At 47.7% G+C, this 20,062-nt stretch overlaps 1 protein-coding gene across 1 annotated transcript; it reads left to right on the plus strand.

Moving 5' to 3' along the window:
* Window positions 1–17,479: 17,479 nt before the first annotated feature.
* Window positions 17,480–18,910, plus strand: LOC120850462. Its single transcript, XM_040222941.1, has one exon. The coding sequence runs from the start codon at window positions 17,480–17,482 to the stop codon at window positions 18,908–18,910; it is 1,431 nt and encodes a 476-aa protein (XP_040078875.1).
* The last annotated feature ends 1,152 nt before the right edge of the window (window positions 18,911–20,062 follow it).

Raw genomic sequence — 20,062 nt, forward strand, 5'->3', positions numbered from 1 at the left:
GTATGTGTCATTGGTAATTTTTTTTAATTCTCATTAAATCAGTATCTGTTAAAACTCCGGGCCACTACCTTTGAATCACCTAAATATTAGGGCAGAGGGGAGCATCATAATGAAAAGAAAATGCAACGTGGCATACCCATCAATAAATAAACAAGTGCTAATGAATCTTCAGAACAGAGGTTGACATTTCAGTGAGTCACGCACTTCTTCAAGGCGCGAAATTTTTTCGCAACGGCTGAGAAGCTCCCAGTACAGCTCTCCCAACTTTCCGTCTTCTGTTACATTTCTTCAGGTCGCTTGGACCAACATATCTTTGTTTTCCATCTCCAGAAGAAATGTTCGTATCTCTGCCTGTGTACGTATAATGCTGCGCGTCAGTTGCTTCGCCTGTTTTGTCACAAACCTAAGATTACGTATTTCATGCCCCGCTGTGGGCACTACCACCCTCCTTTATTCTAGAAATTCTCTCAATTCCATGGCGGAGCCATTGAACGCCCGGCCGCCGGAAAAAGGCGTGGAGCAGCGCCGAACGGTTACAGATGTGGTAGCGCAGAACCACTTGTGAGGTGATCCCTCAGCGAGCGCGCCAAAAATACGCGCGGTGGCCTCTACGCAAAACAACAAACCACAACGGACAAAAAAAAAAAATTTCAGCCTTTTCACTTTGGTGAAGAAGGAAGACCAGCGAAGCTGTTCTATGGTTGGAATGAAGAAATGGCCGGCCGCAAGTCGGCAAGCCAGAGTGGAAAGGCTGGAAAGGTTACTGTCCGACGCAAGCTAGACAGAGGTTCATACTCTCGCATCAGGGAGATCAATTAGAGGGAGATGATACGATACAATATATAGGAGCAGTGATGGAGGAGAAATGTCGGGAACGGGTACATGTGGAAGATAGGAGAACCGAAGGAAGTAGCAGTCCAGTTTGTGACATCGCGGATTTTGGACAAAGAGAATGGGAAAAGGCGGAACGAAGAGTCCCTAGGGCACGTCGACAGGCACAGATGGTATCCCAATCAAGCTGGTGAAGAATTTGGGTCCTAAATCTAAGGCAAAACTAAGGGAGGTAGTGGGTACCATGATAACAGAAGGAAATATTCCACATGAATGGAGGCTTAGTAGGAGGAGTATGATATATAAGGGAAAGGGAGATAAGTCTGATATTAGGAATTATCGTCCCATAATCGTGACACCGGTTATTTACAGGTTGGTAATGCAGATTATAAAGAACAGACTGGGAGGAATGGGTAGACTGCGAGGGCATACTGGGCGAGTTACAGAACGGGTTTTGGAAACCAAGAAGGTTGGAGGACAATTTATTTTCTCTGACACAGTGTAAAGAAATAGCGCAAAAAGAAAACAGACAGCTCCGGCTGGCATTTCTGGATATCAAGGGTGCCCATGACAATGTGAACCAAAGGAACCTGTGGGACATAATGGAGAGCTTAAACCTAGATGAAGGACTAACAGCACTATTAAGGAACATTTACAAAGATAACAAGGTGATTATAACATGGGAAGGAAAGGCGACAGGGAAAATAGAGATAAGACGAGGCCTTAGGCAGGGGTGCCCGTTATCGCCTTTGCTGTTTATGTTGTATCTGAGAGGATTGGAGGATAGACTAGAGAATAGTGGGCTTGGATTCAACCTTTCTTACAGTAAGCTAGGCAAAAAATTCGGCAATCCTTACCGGGATTGATGTATGCGGATGATATCGTACTAATGGCTAACAACAGGACAGAGTTGCAGGAATTAATGCGCATCTGTGGTAGGTAAGGAGAGGAATTAGGTTTAGAATTCAGTAAAAGTCAAATTTGGGGGTTTTAAGTGCCAAACCTACGACGGGCTGAGGACTGAGGATTAATTTCGACCACCTGGGGATCTTTTGACGTGCAACCGAAAGCTCAGTTACACGGCGCCTTCTCCGCAATAAGCCTCCGTCATATTGCGGGCACCTCTGTCGGGATTCGAACCCGCCACCTGGGGATCCGTAGGCCGGCGCTCTCGCCTCAAAGCCACCGAGGCTTTTTTTTTTTTTTTTATTTAGCGCTAAAAAATAGACTACCCAGATCTTTTGGGCAGCTGTAGAGTTAAAAATCCTTCATACACAACAGCACATGCAACAGGCTTGCCCAGTCAGGCGTTGCGTCCGTACATTCAAATACACTCTTCACTTGAGTAACAAGATCAGTGAAACACTGTGGAGCAGATTTTGGTTTCTCCACTGCATGGCGGACATCCATACGAGATTTCCGCAAAGCAAACAAACTTAACACCATGATCATATCGAGCGGGACACTCATGTTTGTTAACAGGGAGGAACCGAATAGAATGTGATGTTATATCTATGTTCTTCTTTATGGTGCGCTTTAGGACGTCCCAGAACATGATTGCGTCCCAGCAGTCTATGAATACATGCTCAACTGTCTCAGGCTGCTTGCACAGTAGACAGTTAGCACCCCAAGGTAAAAACATACCTCTCTCAGCCATCCATACTTTAACTGGCAGTGTGGCACTGTGCAGCCGGAAAAAGAAGGATTTCGCCGCTGGAGGGATCCACATGTTCTTTACACGAACCAAGACATCATCACCAGGCATGTTAATGAACAAAGTTCTGTACAACGGAGCGGGGAAGAGACTATCAATTAGATCTTTGGTCAACTTTTTTCTGGTGACAGTGAACAAATATTCCCGCGAGTAACGCGCCATTAAGAATTCTAAGGCATTCACCACCTCCTTCACAAAACCAACCTTCTTAGCGGGGGGACCAATGGTAGAAGAAACCAGAACGGAAGGCAAGTGAGGAGCTATTCTTGTCTGAAACATTACTTGCAAAAGGGGATGTTTTTGGTTTCTCAAGAAAAGAAAACGTGAAACAATTTGTCGGACAAATAGGTGGGATAAACCGAGTCCTCCTTTTGACACTGGACGAAAGAGGTTATCGCGTCTCATTGGTTCCCCCGTGCTTTTCCATATGAAAACAGCAAACACTCTATGCATTTTTTGTATACTATTTCGTGCACAGTGTAGGACTTGTAGTACATACCATAACTTGGCGATTAGAAAAACATTGCAGACAGTGGCCCTAGCAAATATCGACATGTCGCGGCCACACCATTTGGTTGCCCGCTCTCTTAAATCCTCAACAACGTCCGCCCAATATTCTGAATTAGTTTGCATATATTGTAGTGGGGTTCCAAGGTATTTACTTGGAACGCAGCTCCATTTAACACCTCTGAAATATTGAGGCGTGGTATCCCACTCACCGTACCAGGTACCATTACATTTGTCAACATTAACAACGGCACCGGTTGCTTTGCAAAATAGTGTACACAGTTCTAAAACACTAGCCACACTCTCTTTGTTACTACAGAACACAGCAATGTTATCTGCATACGCTAGTACCTTAGTTTCTACGTCACCCATCCGAAAACCTTGAACTTGTTTCGACCGAATAATACTTAAACACAGTGGTTCCAAATAAAGAGAAAACAATAAAGGCGACATTGGGCAGCCCTGGCGTACCGAGGAAAAAACATTTATAGCGGGAGACAATGAATTGTTTATAATTAATTTCGTCGTGCACCCCTTATAAGCCATTTCAACACCTTCGATTATAATCTTTCCCATATTAGCCCGGTCCAAAACCTCCCAAAGAACGTCGTAACACACCTTGTCGAACGCCTTTGCTAAATCAATTTGGAGCATTGCAATTGAACTTCTTTCAGCTGAAGAGCTTTCCAAAATAGTCCGCGCCACGTGAATGTTTGTCTGGATAGACCTGCCTTTAATTCCACAGGTCTGGTGTATTCTGACCAGCCTGCAAATCACATGCTGAATTCGTCTATCTGGAATTCTGGCAAAACCTTTATCGTCAACATTAGAAAGTGCTATAGGTCTATAACCAGTTACGCGCTGTCGCACACTTATATCATCTAATTTGGGAATTAGCACTCTGTGTGACCGAAGGAACGATGGGGGTAAAGTTTGAAAATCATACGCTTCATGTACTACCCTGAGGAGAAACGGAGACAGGACGTTCTTAAATTTCTGGTAAAACTCTCCTCCAAGACCATCCGGGCCAGGTGTCTTGTGTGACGCTAAGCCGTCAATCGCGCTTTCTACTTCACTCAACGTGATAGGTTCCTCGAGCCACTCTTTCTCCTCATTTGATAACTCGGGCGCTTCCAGAAGCATCGTCTTAATATCTCTCATACTCGTCGGCATATCCTGGCCTCCAAAAAGCTGCTCGTAATACTTGACGAAAGCGAGTTCAATTATATCTTTGTCAGTGCTGATAACAACTTGATGCTAAACGGCGGTGATTTCTTTATCTAAAGCGTACTTCCTTTCACCCGCCAAGGCGCGGCTAGTGGGCTGTTCCCCCAAAAGAAATTTGCGTGCTCTTGCTCGGACTATCGCACCGCGATAGCGTTCTTGGTGAAAGCCGTCAAGTCTTGCTTGCGCTTCTTTAATCGCCGAGTAATGCAGACCGGAATGTTTTTGTTCGTCCTGCATTAGGCTAAACAAATATTTGCTCATCATCCTCTCTTCGCTTTTGGCGTGGAACTTTAAAACAGACGACCTTTCTATAGCCCGTGATTTAACTTCTTGCTTAAAGTATTCCCACATTTCCATGCAACTCATGGTATTATCTGCGAGCACCGCCTCAAAAGCTTCTTTTACTCCTTTACAGAAAGTCTCGTCATTTAACAAATTAACATTTAATTTCCATAGTTCCCATTTGAAATTCGGTGCCCTCTTCTTTCCGCACCCCAACGTAACCGTGACAAGGGAGTGATCGCTGAAAAAGAGCGGTTTCACGTGATAGTCTGAGACGATATTGCATATCTCTGCCGAAACATAACTCCTATCCAAACGCGCGTGGGACGACTGCTGGAAATGGGTAAAACGAAATTCTTTTCCCGAATTCTGGAGATGGGCTACGTCTTCTAATTTATATTCATTTATCAGGTCATTCAAAACTGTAGCACTCCAATCGAAATTTTTCTTGGCACATACCCTGTCCTCGTCACTACATACACAATTAAAATCCCCCCAAAACACAATAACCTTGTCGCACTGTAGATACTGCTCCAAAAACTGAAAAAGTAAGATTGTTTCGCTGACATTATTAGGCGCGTACAAACATATTACACGCACTCCTTGATTTAGACACTTCAAACCACAGATAATGAGTCTGCCTTGATCATCTGTGATAACGCTGGAAACGTTGAGCTGTTTGGACTTTTTAAAAAATAAGAAACATCCAGCGGACGCTCCAACAGAGTGACTTACGCAAACCTCGTAGCAGCGAAGGAAAGGTTTTAGTGCTTGGTCAATGTGGTCACTGTTTTCCATTTTTGTTTCCTGCAATGCCAGAATATCTAGCTCTTGCTCCCATACTAGACGCTGCAGTTCGTACTGTTTCTTTTTTGAGTTAAGTCTACGCACATTTAAAGTCGCAAAACGGAGAGGCTCAAGACGTGCAAACATAGTCTTACGCGTTTGTTTTTAAACTAATAGGCAAGCGTTTCCCTCTACAAGGGTCAAGAACCGTTGCACTTTATAATGCGCAATTCGCTTCGCGTCACTCACTGTGAGTTTTTCTTACTGCGTTCGTCTGGGGGCGTCCGAGGTTTGAACACAAGGCGAGCTTTCTTAGGTCCTTGAGTTGTCCACGACGTTGAACCTTGCTCCTCTTCGCCAGGCGCGTTCGGGACGGAAGGTCGGTCCAGCTGACTTTCCCTTGTCGGGCCGGTCTCGTTCATAGGTGCTTGGATAGAACTGCTGGCGCTGGTCTCCGTCGACCGCTGTACAGATGGAGGTTTCCTTCGACGCTGTCTTTTTTGCGTGAAGGTATTCACGGATGTCATTATTGTCATTCCGGTGGTTTGTGAACGCGGAGGTTCCGTCGTGGGACGCCTCTGCTCCATCCTCGTTCCCCGCTCCAGTGTCCGGCCTTTTTGACGTGTCGTCTGGCGCCTCCGGTGCAGCGGTCTCTACAGCTTCCTCTGCCTCGGTTGCGTCCATGAACATCTCCGACTCATCCTGCTCCTTGCGGTCCCGAGCGATGGAAGCATACGTTGTCACGCATTCCTCCGTCGCATGTCCAAAACGGTTGCAGTCGGTGCACCGGGGAACGCGACATTCTCGCCGGATGTGCCCGGTTCGTCTGCAGCGCAGGCACAGAGGTGCTCTCCCTGGCACCAGGACCAGGACTCTGCATCCCTCCAGTCGCACTTCGTGGGGAATTTTGTCGACCGTCATACCCTCATGAAGAGTCATTTGCACGAGACGGGTGTTTGACTCGACGTTTTCAAAACCTTGTTCTTTGAAGCGCTCCCTGGTTATACTGGACACCTTCCCGAACTTTTCCAGCTCCTTTTGCACTTTGAAGTTTGGTACATCATATGGTACCCAGTGAAGTTTTAGCTTGACTTCATTGCTCACCGGGTCTAGCACGAGGCACTTCCCTCCCTTCACCACGAGTTCTTTCGCGTTCACCAGCTTTTGCTTCGCAGCTAAGGAATGCAGTCTCAACATCCACACATGGTTCATCTGGTACGCACCTGATGATGCCAAGTCTTGCATTATGTCCAGTTTTTCCTGCTCTTGTCTGAAGTCCTGTATGCGGTAGGGGCGTTTCTTCACATCGCAGTGTAAAAACACCGCGTTCGTCGCGATGTATCCAGCGGGCAGGGATGGCAGCATAACCTGACAATCGTTTACAGTTTCCCTCGCGTTATCTGCAGCAGAAGTACCACGGCCAGAAACGGCCGATGTAACCGCCCCTGCGGAGCGCATGACTCGACGTCCGTCTGCTATCGCTGCCGGAAGAAGAATCCTCTCGGAGCCACCGAGGCGGCTTAGGATTCAGTAGCAAAAAATCAGCAGTCATGATTTTTAACGAGGATGAATATTACAGTTGAGAGAGCTAGTAAATACAAGTATCTAGGAGTATGGATATGTGATGGTGCAGAATATCTCAGTGAGCATGAAAAGTATATAATAGGTAAAGGCAACAGAAATGCAGCTGTAATGAAAAATATAGCACTTTGGAAATACAACAGATATGAGGTGGTGAGAGAGATTTGGAAAGGGGGTCATGGTGGCCTGGCTTGACTTTTGGAAACGCAGTGCTATGCATGAAATCCGAAGTGCATGCGAGACTAGAAATAAAACAGCGCGGAGTAGGTAGACTGGCTTTGGGGGCACATTGCAAAACGCCAAACCAGGGAGTACAAGGAGACATGGGATGGGCGTCATTTGAAAGCAGGGAAGCGGTGAGCAAGATAGAATTTGAGGATAGGTTGAGGCAAATGGATGGGGAGCAATGGGCACGAAAGGTTTTCAGCTATTTATACATGAGGAGTGTAGACACAAAGAGGAAACAGCGCACCAGGAAATTAAGAGGAAAGTTTTTGGGCTATAGCGAAGATACGGAAGAGCAAGTCTCAGTTAAGAAGAAAGTTAAGGCCACAGAAAGAGATCGGTGGCTAGAGGGAATGCAGACGAAGACGGCTCTGGAAAGCTATAGATTAAACAAAACAGTTATTGCCAAAGAAAGCATTTATGACAATTCTAGGGGAAGCTCATTGTTGTTTGAGGCGAGGACGGGTGTTCTGCGAACCAGAACATACAAAGTGAAGTACCAGGAAATCGATACAGTGTGCACTGCTTGTGGAGAGGAGGACGAGATGGCTGAGCACTTTGATACTCTACCGTAAAGGGCTTCACCCTATGCCTACCGAAGACAACATAGATTTAATAAAGTCATTGGGTTTTAGAGACAGCGAAGGGAGAGTGGATTTCAAGACTGTAGAGATTACCAAGCAAAGATTAAGTGAATGGTGGCAGAAATCGAGAGAAAACTAGGTATTTTCTTATTCACTGATGGCAAGGGGGTTTCATAGCCTCACTTTCTTTGCACTGCGGAGTGAATATAGATTTCACATTTAAATATTCTAAGCTTAAATGGTAAAACAAAATGGCTAGGTGGCGTAAGCTACCGCCCGATCCAAAGGGCTCAGCCGTATTCATCCATCCATCCATCCATCTTGTGTCGAAATTTATTTGCTAGCGGACACGATTCTGGGGAAACTTGCCCTTAACAACACCGCTGTAAAAAAGAGGCAACCGGCGCATGGAGAAAAGGGAGAGGGACGGAATATTGAAGGGTTAACGCAAAATTGCTTCCTTTCCCGAAAAAAAAAAAGAAAGAGTGCGTTTTTTGACGCTGCGCGAGACCCCTTGCGCGCGCCCTCTTCCCTGACCTCCTTTCCCCATCACAGCGGTCACGTTTTTTCGCGATTTGACAAACTTTCTAGAATAAAGGAGGATATTGTACTACCGAGTAACGTGTTTTGTTTGTGTTGGCAGTCTTGCAAACGCTGTATTTGAGGAGCTTCAGTCGCTTGAGTCGTCTAAGATAATTGTTGGTATTCACGGTTCAACAATTTTGTCAGGGTTACATTTGAGTCCTCTAAGCTGTGAGGTTATACTCGCTGGCACACGTTCTGGTCATAAAATGAAGCCTTCCGACGCTCTGAGCAATCTAAGCAACGTTCAAACCTAAAATGTAAAGCAAAAGATTGCGAATGCGGGGTTGGATGCCGATAAATAAAGCATGCAGAGGAGGTAAAATAATGGATTTTACATGCCAAAGGAATGAGGGGCATGTAGAAAACACCAGTGACTGAGGACTAATATCGACCACCTTGGGATCTCTAACGTGCAAGTAAAATCTTAGTTGCTCGCACTGATCTCTATGAGAATTGCTGGATCGCGTTTGCCCGCTCCGCGAATGCGGTCACTGGCGGCCATCTTTTTGGTAGTTATATCATCTATAGCCAAGGTACAGCTTTTGCAGCCCAGAGCCGTGTATACAGAGAGTTTGGTCAATGGGAGGCGCAGGCAGAGCCAGGGCGTGCACCAGACGCAGAAAGTGGGCTTGACATGCTCTCTTGACCAACCAGAAGTTTAAAGGAATCCCCTAGCGGTGGTAACGAGAAACTGTTTTAGTCAAAGGTAGATGTTGGTATATGGTTTTAATAAGCGCGTAAGAGTGGTGGTGACCCTTTATGGTTGAAAATAGGCTGCATGTGATGTTTCGATCATGACCTTGCGGAAAGATGTAAAAAACGAATGCGCTGCTCAACTCTATTTTGCTCGGATAGAGTGTGACCGCTCGGACAGCAGATCCCCGGCCTTCGGCGCTTGGCGTACGGATTATGTCGTTCGTTTTGCTAGTCACAGTCTTCCACCATGATTTTGGATGACCATGATTGAAACATCACGTGCACCATATTATCAGTCGCCGAGAGTTACTATGGCTGTGTTCCAAATCTTACCCAAATGAATCCGAGTTACTCCGGCGGATCGTGTCACGTGACAGCAAAGATTGAAAAACGCTGGACGCGGGTAGGTTTTAGAACGCGAAGGGTCAAAACCTTTGCCCTGGAGTAAGATCGAGTAAATTTTGGAACACGGCCTATAACGCACTTATCAGGTTTGTTTCTCGCGACCATTGCCAGGGTATTATTTTCGGCTTCTTGTTGGCCACATTCGAATTTGTGAAGACGCCCAGCCCGCTTTCGGCCAATGGGCGCGTTAAGTTAACGCGCTCGAGCGCGCTCCGGCGGTCAGAGTGCACTCGAGCTCAACTAAACGACAACTTCTCACTTCCGGTGCATGGTGGCGGAGCGCGCTCCGCGAGCTCCATCGTCGGAGATGGTGCGCGAGAGCTCGAACAGGTTGGTTTCCGGTGAGATGACGGCGTTTCCGCTCTCGCGGCCAGTCTCGCGGTTACTCGCGGTGGTTTTGCGCGGTGGTCGTGGTTTCACCGGTTTCAAACGGTGGTGCGGTGGTCTCGCTCGAGACGGAAGAATTATCAAAACCCAAGCTTTTTGGGCTGCGGATACTCCGGACCGGGCCGCCGGGCCACTCTGGACCAGAGGCGTCGGGTGTGCGCAATCCCTGGCGTGCGAGTTCGCCTCCGAACGCTCCGAGGATGCCACCACGCTCGCCTCGCCAAACTTCGCCGACCGCGACCGCACCAACCGAACCCCGCGGCCGAAAGGCTCCGGCCTAGCCAGGAACGGCACCGAGGTAGGCCGGTCGTGTGTAGGAGCTGCTCGTTCTGCGCTACGATGCAGTGCTCGGAGCTCTCGGCGTCGTTCGTACTTGCGCCGAAGTCTTTAGGGACTCCGTCGGACTCGCAAGTCGCGCCTGTTTGGATGCGTGGATACTTCGACGGCGATCGCTTGGCAGCTCGTGTAGTCGTTCCGTCATCGTGGAAAATAAAAAAAAAGCATGGTGCTGGTGTAGAAAGGTATGCACGGTATTGATGTCGCTGGCCTGTAATGCCGGTATGCACACATCCTTCAAATGCTTGTCGAAGTTCTTCGTGTACCTTACCGCAATTTCAGAATAATTCGGCCATTCAGCCGTCATTCTTTAAGGCTTTTAAGAATTCAGAAGGCGTTCGGCGTACTTTTAATTGCCGTACCAACAGCGTGCAGCATAAATACATGCTCTCGCTGTTGCCGCCGTCTCTGCGCACTTATTTCATGGAAGTCGTCGTCGACCAAACACTTTTTCGATGTTTCGACGGGACGGGAGCCATGTTCAAGCGCGCGCCGGAAAGCCGGAACCGGAAACGTTAAAAAAACAGGCGTCAGATGGCGCCTCGTTACCAAAGTGCGCCGTTAAGCTACGCCAGCTACGCTCCGAACCCGCGCGCTCGAGCGCAGATGTCCGGAGTCTGGAGCTCACTAACTTAACGCGCCCAATGGCGCCTCCTCATTTGTCTCCTATATACCTCCCAACGAATGGCCAAACTCTCTACATATACAGCACTGCTGCAGCCACTATCATCCATCCATGGGAGATAGCGTTGTGGCATTGGGGTGGCAGGCTGCCATCAAAATAACGTGGGGGATATAACGTGCTTGATTGAAATTGTTTGACGAAACATATTTTTGAAACCCGGCGTGAACGGTAGTCCGATCTTTGAGGACCCGGTGAAAGTTTCACGAAATCGCAGCACCGGGGACGAGCAGCACAGCACGCATCGAAAGTCGCATCGAAAGAAGCATCGAAAGCAGACGCCGGTAAGAAGACTGCTTTCGATGCGAGTTGCGCTGCTTTCCCCCGGTGCTGCGCTTTCGTAGAACTTTCGCCGAGTCCTCAAAGATGAGGCTACCGTTCACGCCGGGTTTCAAGAATCTGCTTCGTTGAACAACTTCAATCAAACACGAAATATCACCCACGGTACAGTGTACTAGATCTACGGCTGGTTTATGGCAGCCTGCAGCCATTGTGCTGTCCGCCATATTATTATGATGGTTAGAGATAATATAACTCTACCAAAAAGATGGCCGCATGTGGCCGCATTCCCGTCCATAGGCGGAGCTAGTCAAACGCCATCCAGCTAATAGACATAGAGATCAGTGGTTGCTCGACTCAGTGCGACGCCATTTTTAATTGACGTCACTTCCAGTATGGGCGAAAACATTGTTTTGCCTTTGCCACGCCAATAGAAGGCATTTAGGATATAAGCGTAACCGTCACACTTTCTCGTTTTGCATCCCCTTTATTTTTTTACTATTCGCAGGTTGAAACGTTGGATTATTTTTTCATCGCCCATACCGGATACGTCTATTAGGTTGCTGGGGACGAGAGTACACAGAGGCGAAAGTTTTATCCGCTCAGTGCTTTTAGTACTTTCGTATTGGCCTTTTTGTGACTGGTCGGCTCTCATAAATAGGTAAAATAAAGAATATAAATATAAATATACATATATATGAAGCGCGATGAGAATTAGATGAGTACGCTTGAATGATGCAAATTTAGCGGTGCTCCCGCTACATTTAGCAGTTTTCTGAGTTCTCTAGCGGAAAAAATTGCCGTTTTCCAGTTGGCAGAGTTTTAACGGTTTTCAAGGCATGGTAACGTTTTTCTGTCGGTTTAGAATAATCTCGTTTGCATTTATCAATCGTAAACAGCTTAATTTCTCTGGTAAGTTCTAGTCATGAGATCGTTATGTTTTCTTATTACGGTTGCAAACATTGAAACATGCTTTGAACTGGATTGTGCGCCAAGGTATGAATCCGTTTTCCAAGTCTGCCAGATGGCATAAGTCCAAGGGGATGGCATCACGTGATTGTTTTGAAGCCTAGTCATAAAAAAAAGTCGGCTCGGAAGTCGGCCGGTTGGCGGTATACTGTAAAATGCTATGTCGTTTGGTAGGATTTACGCGTGATGAAGTTGTCAAAACTGAGGGGCGTTGGGCTAGTTGGTTGTTCATGCTTGAAGTTAGACGCCAAAACAACAGGGATACAATGATAAATGCAGACAGGACGAGGCACCTCGTCCCGATTGCATCTATTGAGGAGTTTCAGCGAATATAGGGGCGCTCCGATCGATCCAACATGGCGGAAAAGAGGGGATAGATTTGCGACGCCCGTAGACCGGTAGGTTATAAATTAAACAAAGCGTGTCGTTCTCTGCTTGTTGCAGAGTGCGAGATGATCATCACTTCAAGTAAGACCTTCCGTGATGTTACAAATGAAGTGTTCAAGCCAGTCGAAGGCAAGAAATCTTGCCATAGTCAAGATATGTGTGCAAGTGTTCGACGTGGGCTCTCTCAAGCTGGTGCAGCTGTCATCAAGTGGAACTGAAGTACGTGGGTCCAAAGAAAGGTACATATCAACAATGTTTGCGCGTTGAAACTATGACGCGTACTTTATCAAAATCAAAACTTATCGGTCTGCGGCTACAGACATTTTTATTGGCATTGCTTAGATGATGTGACCATTCAGGTCTCGCATTAAACCGTGTTACGAACTCTTGGGTTGCTGTTCTGGTTAATTGCGCTAAAAAGCGGTTGGATGGTAAGTATGACAGGTACAGCATACAAGGGACGATCGAGGTCTTTATCTTGCGTTCTATGTATCCAAACATCGGTATCCTTGGAGTCATGTTGCGATCAGCTAGTCGCCGACTGTCCTGTTTTTGCGCAGAATGTAAACAAGCCCCGGAAGCACCAATCTCATATCAATTACAAAGCAGGGCAAAGCTTCTAAGACGAGAAAACTTTAGGCTGACATTTGAGTCTGCTCAAGAATGAATGGCAAAAGGTGCTTATGCTAAGTGGTAGATGTACACAGTTGATTTTCTTTTTGCCTCTGCATTTTAATTGGAAGATATGTATCAGCAGAAGACCCATGTCCTTTTGAAAATGTCTTTTATTAGGGAAAAAATAGGTTTTCATACACAGACACATACACTGAGTCTTAGAAACATGGCAGATAGTATTGGTTTAATAAATTTAGGTATCTGTTATTCAAATGTACGCTGTTGTTCACAGAGTGGATACACATCTAGTTATGTGAAGGTCAAATATAACTTCTAGACAAGTTTGACAGAGTCGCGGGGTCAGGGAAGTCCACCACTGCATTTGTACTGGGGTTATCCCTTTACTGCCCGACCTTTTTATTTTGACAAAAAATTTCTTTGTATAGGATGTAGATTTATAAACAACCCTTCCTCTGAATTCGCAGACGCGCTGGTTTCGACAAATCTGCTACACTCGCCCATTTGTAGGAGAAAATCGTGGTTCTCCTTTATGTTGGTCATCCTCGATTTTATGTAGACCGGCATGAAGCTCCATTCTTCCTCCGAGAAGGTCTCGGGTGAGACCGAAGTGGGGTAAGTCTTCCGAAGACATTTTGTCAGCGAGGCAGCCGAGTCGCGGTCGCAGAGCGGGATACCGAAGTGACGCTCACCTGCTGCAACTGTCATTGCGTCATCCAAAACAGGCACCAGTGTCCATGCACACAGAATGCCGAATAAAAACCTCGATCGCCCCTTGTATGCTGTAGCTGTCATACTTTCCATCCCACTGCTTTTCAGCACAATTAACCAGAACAACCGAAGAGTTCGCAACACGGTTTAATGCGTTGCCTGAATGGTTACATCATCCAAGCAATGCCAACAAAAATGTTTGTAGCAGCAGACTGATAAATTTAGGTTTAGGTAAAGTATGCATCATAGTTTCAGCCTCAACGCGCAAAAATTGTTGATATGTAGCTTTCTTGAACGACAACTGCACCAGCGTGAGAGAGCCCACGCCGAACACTTGCACACATATTTTGACTCTGGCAAGATTTCTTGCCTTCGATTGGCTTGAACACTTCATTTGTAGCATCACGGTAGCTCTTGCTTAAGTGATGATCATCTCGCTACGACTAACTATGACCACCCACCACAGCGATGCAGGCGTCGAAGGAGCGCAATCTGTGTACTATGCAGTCAGTCGCCTTCGCCCGACGCTGCTTGTTTGGTATTCAGGGCATTCCGCCCAGGTTCTTCGTTTGTACTTGGCACCGAGTGTTCTTTCCTGTGCTTGTGTGTGTGCTCAGTGGCTGCATATGGGCCTCATAGAGCAGTTTTTCAAGTTCAACAGCGTTCGCCGAAGAACGTCTGAAAAAAATGCGACCCAGGAAAAAAAGCACGAAGACACAAAGCACCAGCTTGACGGACTATGCACTGGGTGCGGAAATCAGGCCCTGCAGATTATACAACAAATGCAAACTATCTAAACAAAACAAAAATTTAGGCTCATTTTTTTTTTTTTTTTTTTGCGGACTATACGCCTGGACACTGGTGCCTGTTATTATGCATTGTATATTCACTGCTGCTTGTTGTGGCGTTAGACTGCCTTTCTGTTATGATGCAGAGGGGTCAACTGAACCTTGAAATAAAGATTTTTAAGCAGATCTAGATGCGATGTCCCTTGAAGCGACATGGTAAGGGAAAAGGAGTATCATCACCTAATTTTCCAAGAGCATACCAATGGGCACGATCAAAATCCACCAAGTCAGTGGTCAGTTTTCCACCACAATATTTTTTGCCGTGTTATCACCAATTTGGCCCATTATAAACCTTGAGGCTGTAGCCTATAGCACACCCATTCTGGATCTGCGAAGGTTATGCTGTAGACGTGCATCATCACGTGAGCATGTTTCTTATCAATCTTAAACGTAAAATGCTAGTTATGCAACGAAATTCCCATATCGGCACATTTTTAGCAAACTGAATGGTCCCACCTGTTACACTTTTAGCTTCGGAAGCAAACCAGTTCACAATACCACCAGAAGCATATATCGTGTCAAGCATTAGTGCCGCATATGGCAGCAAAATGTTTTAACTGCGGAAGCAAACCTAATCGATCTTGTTGATTAAAGCACCTAAATACGTGAGAAATTATCAATAAAAAAAGAGGTCACTCGAAAGGGAAGTTTTCCCGCTAAACGAACACGACTTTATATTGGACGCTACGCAATGTAAGGCCGAAGACATTCACTCCGTGATAGGTACAGAAGCATTTGCTTAGCAGTCGGTCGTGCATGATAAAAACAACAAAAACAAAGGTGGATTAGAAACGCGATAGATTCCCCTTTGAACGGAGTACTTAAACTTAAAATCGTTTCAACATAAATCGACTACGGCCCACCTTGCTAGCAGCAATCTTAAAATTTTAAAATTTATCCGTGTAGTTGTCACCCACCAACCGAAAGCGTTGCTGCAAGTCCTCCGCCGTCAACTTTGAGTCGCTGTTGAGCCTGAAGAACTGCCCAATGAGGGCCGTATCCAACCACTGTGCACACACACAAGCACAGAAAATAACACTCGGTTCCAAGTACAAACCAAGAACCCGGGGCGGAAAGCCCTAAATGCCAAACGAGCAGCGTCGGGTGACGGCGACTGACTGCGTAGACACAGGTTGCGCCGTTGTGCTCCTTCGATGCCCGATCGCTGCGGTGGGTGGTTGTAGGTAGTCGTAGCAGATCGTGTCACCTCTGTTGCTCGTACCGGAACACCAGAGCCGCGTAATATTATTGCTGCCGAAGTGGCCGAAGTTTATAAGCCTACGGTTTCACCCAACAACAACAACAACAACACAGGGCGGTGACACCATCGCTGAAACTCCTCAATCCTTGTGTCCCTGTTGTATTGGCGCTTAACTGTTTAACTTTAGCTGTGGCTAGCGTTACGTCCGGACGGACCACTGAAACGCGTATACCGTATACCTAACCCTCCCCCCCCCCCCCCCCGCCCTCCTCTCTTTCCACCGTGAACCCAGGAAAGGCGGAGATTTTGACGTAACTTGGGTTACGTCGAACGTAACGCTAGACACTTCGTTAACCTTTAAGCATGACAGACGGGGCCGACGGAGGAGCGACGCGCGGCGATGCCCAAGATCGTCGAGATGCGGAGTCTGCAAACCACCAAAGCGTGACATCCGCGTGATAACGCAGAGCACCGCTTGAGCAACAGTTCTGACGACGGAGAACGACATCAAAGGTGTAGTCTCTCGAAGAGTCACCTTGCAAAGTGTTTGCGATCGCGGCGGTCGCGCTTGATTGTGTGGACAAATCGTGCTGGTGTTTCCGAACCGCGATGGGATTGTGTGGTGTACGAAATTGCAGTAATCGGTCCTAGCGGTTGAAGAAGTCGCCCACTGGTGTTTCGTTTCACCGGTGAGCGCGTTCACCCTTTGCTGATGAAACGTTTCATCGGCAAAGACATCATGGTCCAAGATGGCGACTGGTTTGCGTCGGTCCCATCCCTTGTCTGCGGTTTTTTTGTTATGCTTCGCTGTTGTTGTTGCTTTTGTATCGTGCTTCCTCGGGCGTTGCTCCCCGGAACAGCGTGGGTCTCCGTGGATATGCGGCGCACGTAACAACAAGTCCTTCCGCTGGCTACGCGCACATCCCCCCCAAGCACTATCGGCACAACTCCGGTCCGGCCACTAAGCCTAACGGGCTTACGTTTCCTCTGTGGCAACACTCCTTCGCTGGCCTGCTAATCTGCGTAGGCACCGAATGGTTCGTCCAATATGCAGTGTTGCTCTCCGGGGACATCGCTCTAAACCCAGGACCGCTTCACTACACCTGCGGTCGCTGCTCAAAGGGTGTGAGAGACAACCAGGCTGCTCTTTGTTGTGACAGATGTGAGGTCTGGTTTCATCGTACGTGTGTTTATGTCCCCCTGAATCAGTACCGGAGGCTGGGCGCCTGCGAAGACACTTGGCTGTGTTTTGGCTGCTCGTTCCCAGGTTTCACGGACGACTTTTTCGACGTCCCAGTCGTAGGCGCCGCCTCAACACCACTCAATCAGCCACCTACCGACCCGGTGTTTACGTCCACGGCCGTTTCGCAACCCGCGATTCCTGCACCGGTGACGCCGTCGACTAACCCTGGCAGCAAGAGAGTGTTGTCCGTTTGGTTCTCAAATCTGCGGTCAGTTAAGAATAAGCTTCCTGAGTTCCAAGTCCTCGTCGCGTCTGAACCATCGACCATCTTTGCGGCATGCGAGACGTGGCTAGACTCTTCGATGTATGATGGGCAGTTGGTGGATACAACACGACACACCGTTTACAGGAGCGACAGGTCTGGACATGGTGGGGGAGTTATGATCGTCGTACCGCGATTACTGCACTCCCGGAGGAGACCCGACTTAGAGGCCGACGACCTCGAGGCAATATTTGTCGAAGTATCGCACCAAACTGGCAAGACACTAATCTGTTGCGTCTACTGTCCACCTGTCACCCGAGCCTCTTCATACAACCTGCTCCACCACTCACTCCAACAAGTCAAACCCCAAACTTACACCAATGTGTGTGTTGTAGGCGACTTTAACGCCCATATCGACTGGAATGACCTCGCAGCCCCCATACCATCCGGACCACCTGACGACCAACTCCTCGATGTGATGGAGACATCTGGCTACATACAGCTGTGTGGGGAGGCGTCCTACGTCTCCCACAACCAAAATGCGTCCTTCCTTGACCTGGTGTTTGCCAGCAACCCATCCGTAATACAGAGCTGTACAGTGCGGCCAAGCCTTGGTGGTTGTGACCACAGTGCTATTCATCTGAATAGCTTAACATCCTTGCCAAAGGTTGGACACTTCGCGAGAAAAATACAACTATTTGAAAAAATTGACACTGCTCATCTCGACATGCTGCTTCACTTGGCATCATGGTTGATAATGCTGGACAAACCGTCTGCCGACGAGATGTACGAGACCTGGCTGGACTTCATGCACGCCATTGAAAAAGAATGTGTGCCCACAAAGACTAAATCGAAGCCCCGCTCAGGCCCGTGGATCACTGCTCACATCTTGAAACTAGCCCACCGTAAACAGAAGTTATTCAGAAAAGTTAAGAAAACCGGAAATCCGCACATCCTTAATCTAGCCCGCCAAGTACAGAGGGAACTAAAGAAGAAAACCCGTGTATCCTACACGGCCTATGTGCAGCATATCGCAGAGAAGACCGCAAGAAATCCAAAGCTCTTCTGGTCTTTCGTGAAGCACCACAAAACGACTTCCTCTTCTCCAGTGTTCCAGAACGACGGAATAACAGTAAGAACAGCTGAAGAGACGGCTGCCATTTTCAGCACCTACTTTGCGTCTGCGTGGACGCCGCGAGAAAATCCTCCGGCTCATTCCTTTCTGGAGGACCAGCCCTCACTTTCCGAGCCTCTTGCACCTTTGGACATAACCTGTGATGACACCTGGGAGGCATTGCAAAGTGTGAACCCGTCCCAACGAGCAGGGCCTGATGGCATACACACAGCGTTCTTCAAGGCTTGTGCAAGCAAACTCTGTCCGATCCTTACCATCATGTTCTCATCACTTCTTGAACAGGGCTCAGTTCCATCCAAGTGGAAAACAGCTTTGGTTAAACCGATCCACAAGGGAAACGGCACTTCCGTCACGTCCGTGCGCTCCTACCGCCCTATCTCTGTTACATCAGTTGTGTGCAGAACAATGGAGCAAATTATTAACACCAAGATACTTAATCAACTGGAGGAGCGGAGCTTACTCACGACTCACTAGTACGGTTTCCGCTCACGCCGTAGCTGCGAGCTTGCTCTGGCCACACTGGTGCACCAAGTAAGTGAATGCTTGGACGACTGCACAGCATGCGATTATGGTCCAGCTGGATTTTAAGCAGGCATTTGACAAATTCGACCACAGCCTTCTTTGGTGGAAACTGTCGAGCTTTGGCGTGGCAGGTGCAACACACAAATAGATTGCAAATTTCTTAACAGGCAGGGGCCAGAGGGTGGTATTTCGAGGAGCCAAGTCTGAGTCCTTAGAAGTAGTCTCGGGCATCCCTCAAGGCAGCGTATTAGGCCCAACACTCTTCAACACTTTCATTGATGATGTGACCCGTTCCCTCAGCTCAACACCGTTTTTATACGCCGACGACTTAACTCCCCTTCTGCCTATCAGGGGCAGAAACCCTTACAAACGACTACACCCTACCGAAAAATCCGGTATAACTTTCCCTATCCGGAATATGGAACCGGAAATTTGTTACTGGAAACCCGAAATCCAGATTGCAGACAAAGGAATAATTTCTGAAAACCGAAATTCCAGATAGAGTCCAGATAGAATCCAGATAGATTTCCGGTTCCACAATCCGGATAGCGAAAAGTTATACCGGATTTTTCGGTAGGGCATGAGGACCTTTACAAGATTGAAGAATGGTCTGTGATAAACAGGCTACCCCTCAATGCGGAAAAGTGCTCTACAATGCTATTCACCACCACCCGACAGCCTCCGCCTCCTCCTGACTTGACGATCAGGAACAGCCTTATCACAAGGACGCAGCGAACAAAATTGTTGGGAGTCACACTTGGTCCGCACCTCCATTTTTCCCCCCACATTGCCGAGGTGCTCTCGCGAGCGCGACGCACGCTGGGCTTCATACAACGAGTGTCAAGAGGGGCCGGCCCAAAAGCACTGCGGAGTTTATACACTGCACTAGTGCTCCCGCAGCTTGAGTTCTGCTCGTCAGTGTGGAGCCCCAGACAGGTCGCCGCAATTGCCTCACTGGAGAGTGTATACAACGGCGCGCGGCCTACGCTATCCTGCGTCGTCAATCACCACCGCAGCTGAGGCGATACAGAGACATTGGCACCCCCGAACTTCTCGGAAGTGTGGGGTGGAACTGCCTCTCTGTCCGTAGGCAGGTGGCTTCGC

This window comes from Ixodes scapularis, unplaced genomic scaffold, assembly GCF_016920785.2.
Source record: "Ixodes scapularis isolate PalLabHiFi unplaced genomic scaffold, ASM1692078v2 PGA_scaffold9__187_contigs__length_104089568, whole genome shotgun sequence".
Taxonomy (NCBI): domain Eukaryota; kingdom Metazoa; phylum Arthropoda; class Arachnida; order Ixodida; family Ixodidae; genus Ixodes; species Ixodes scapularis.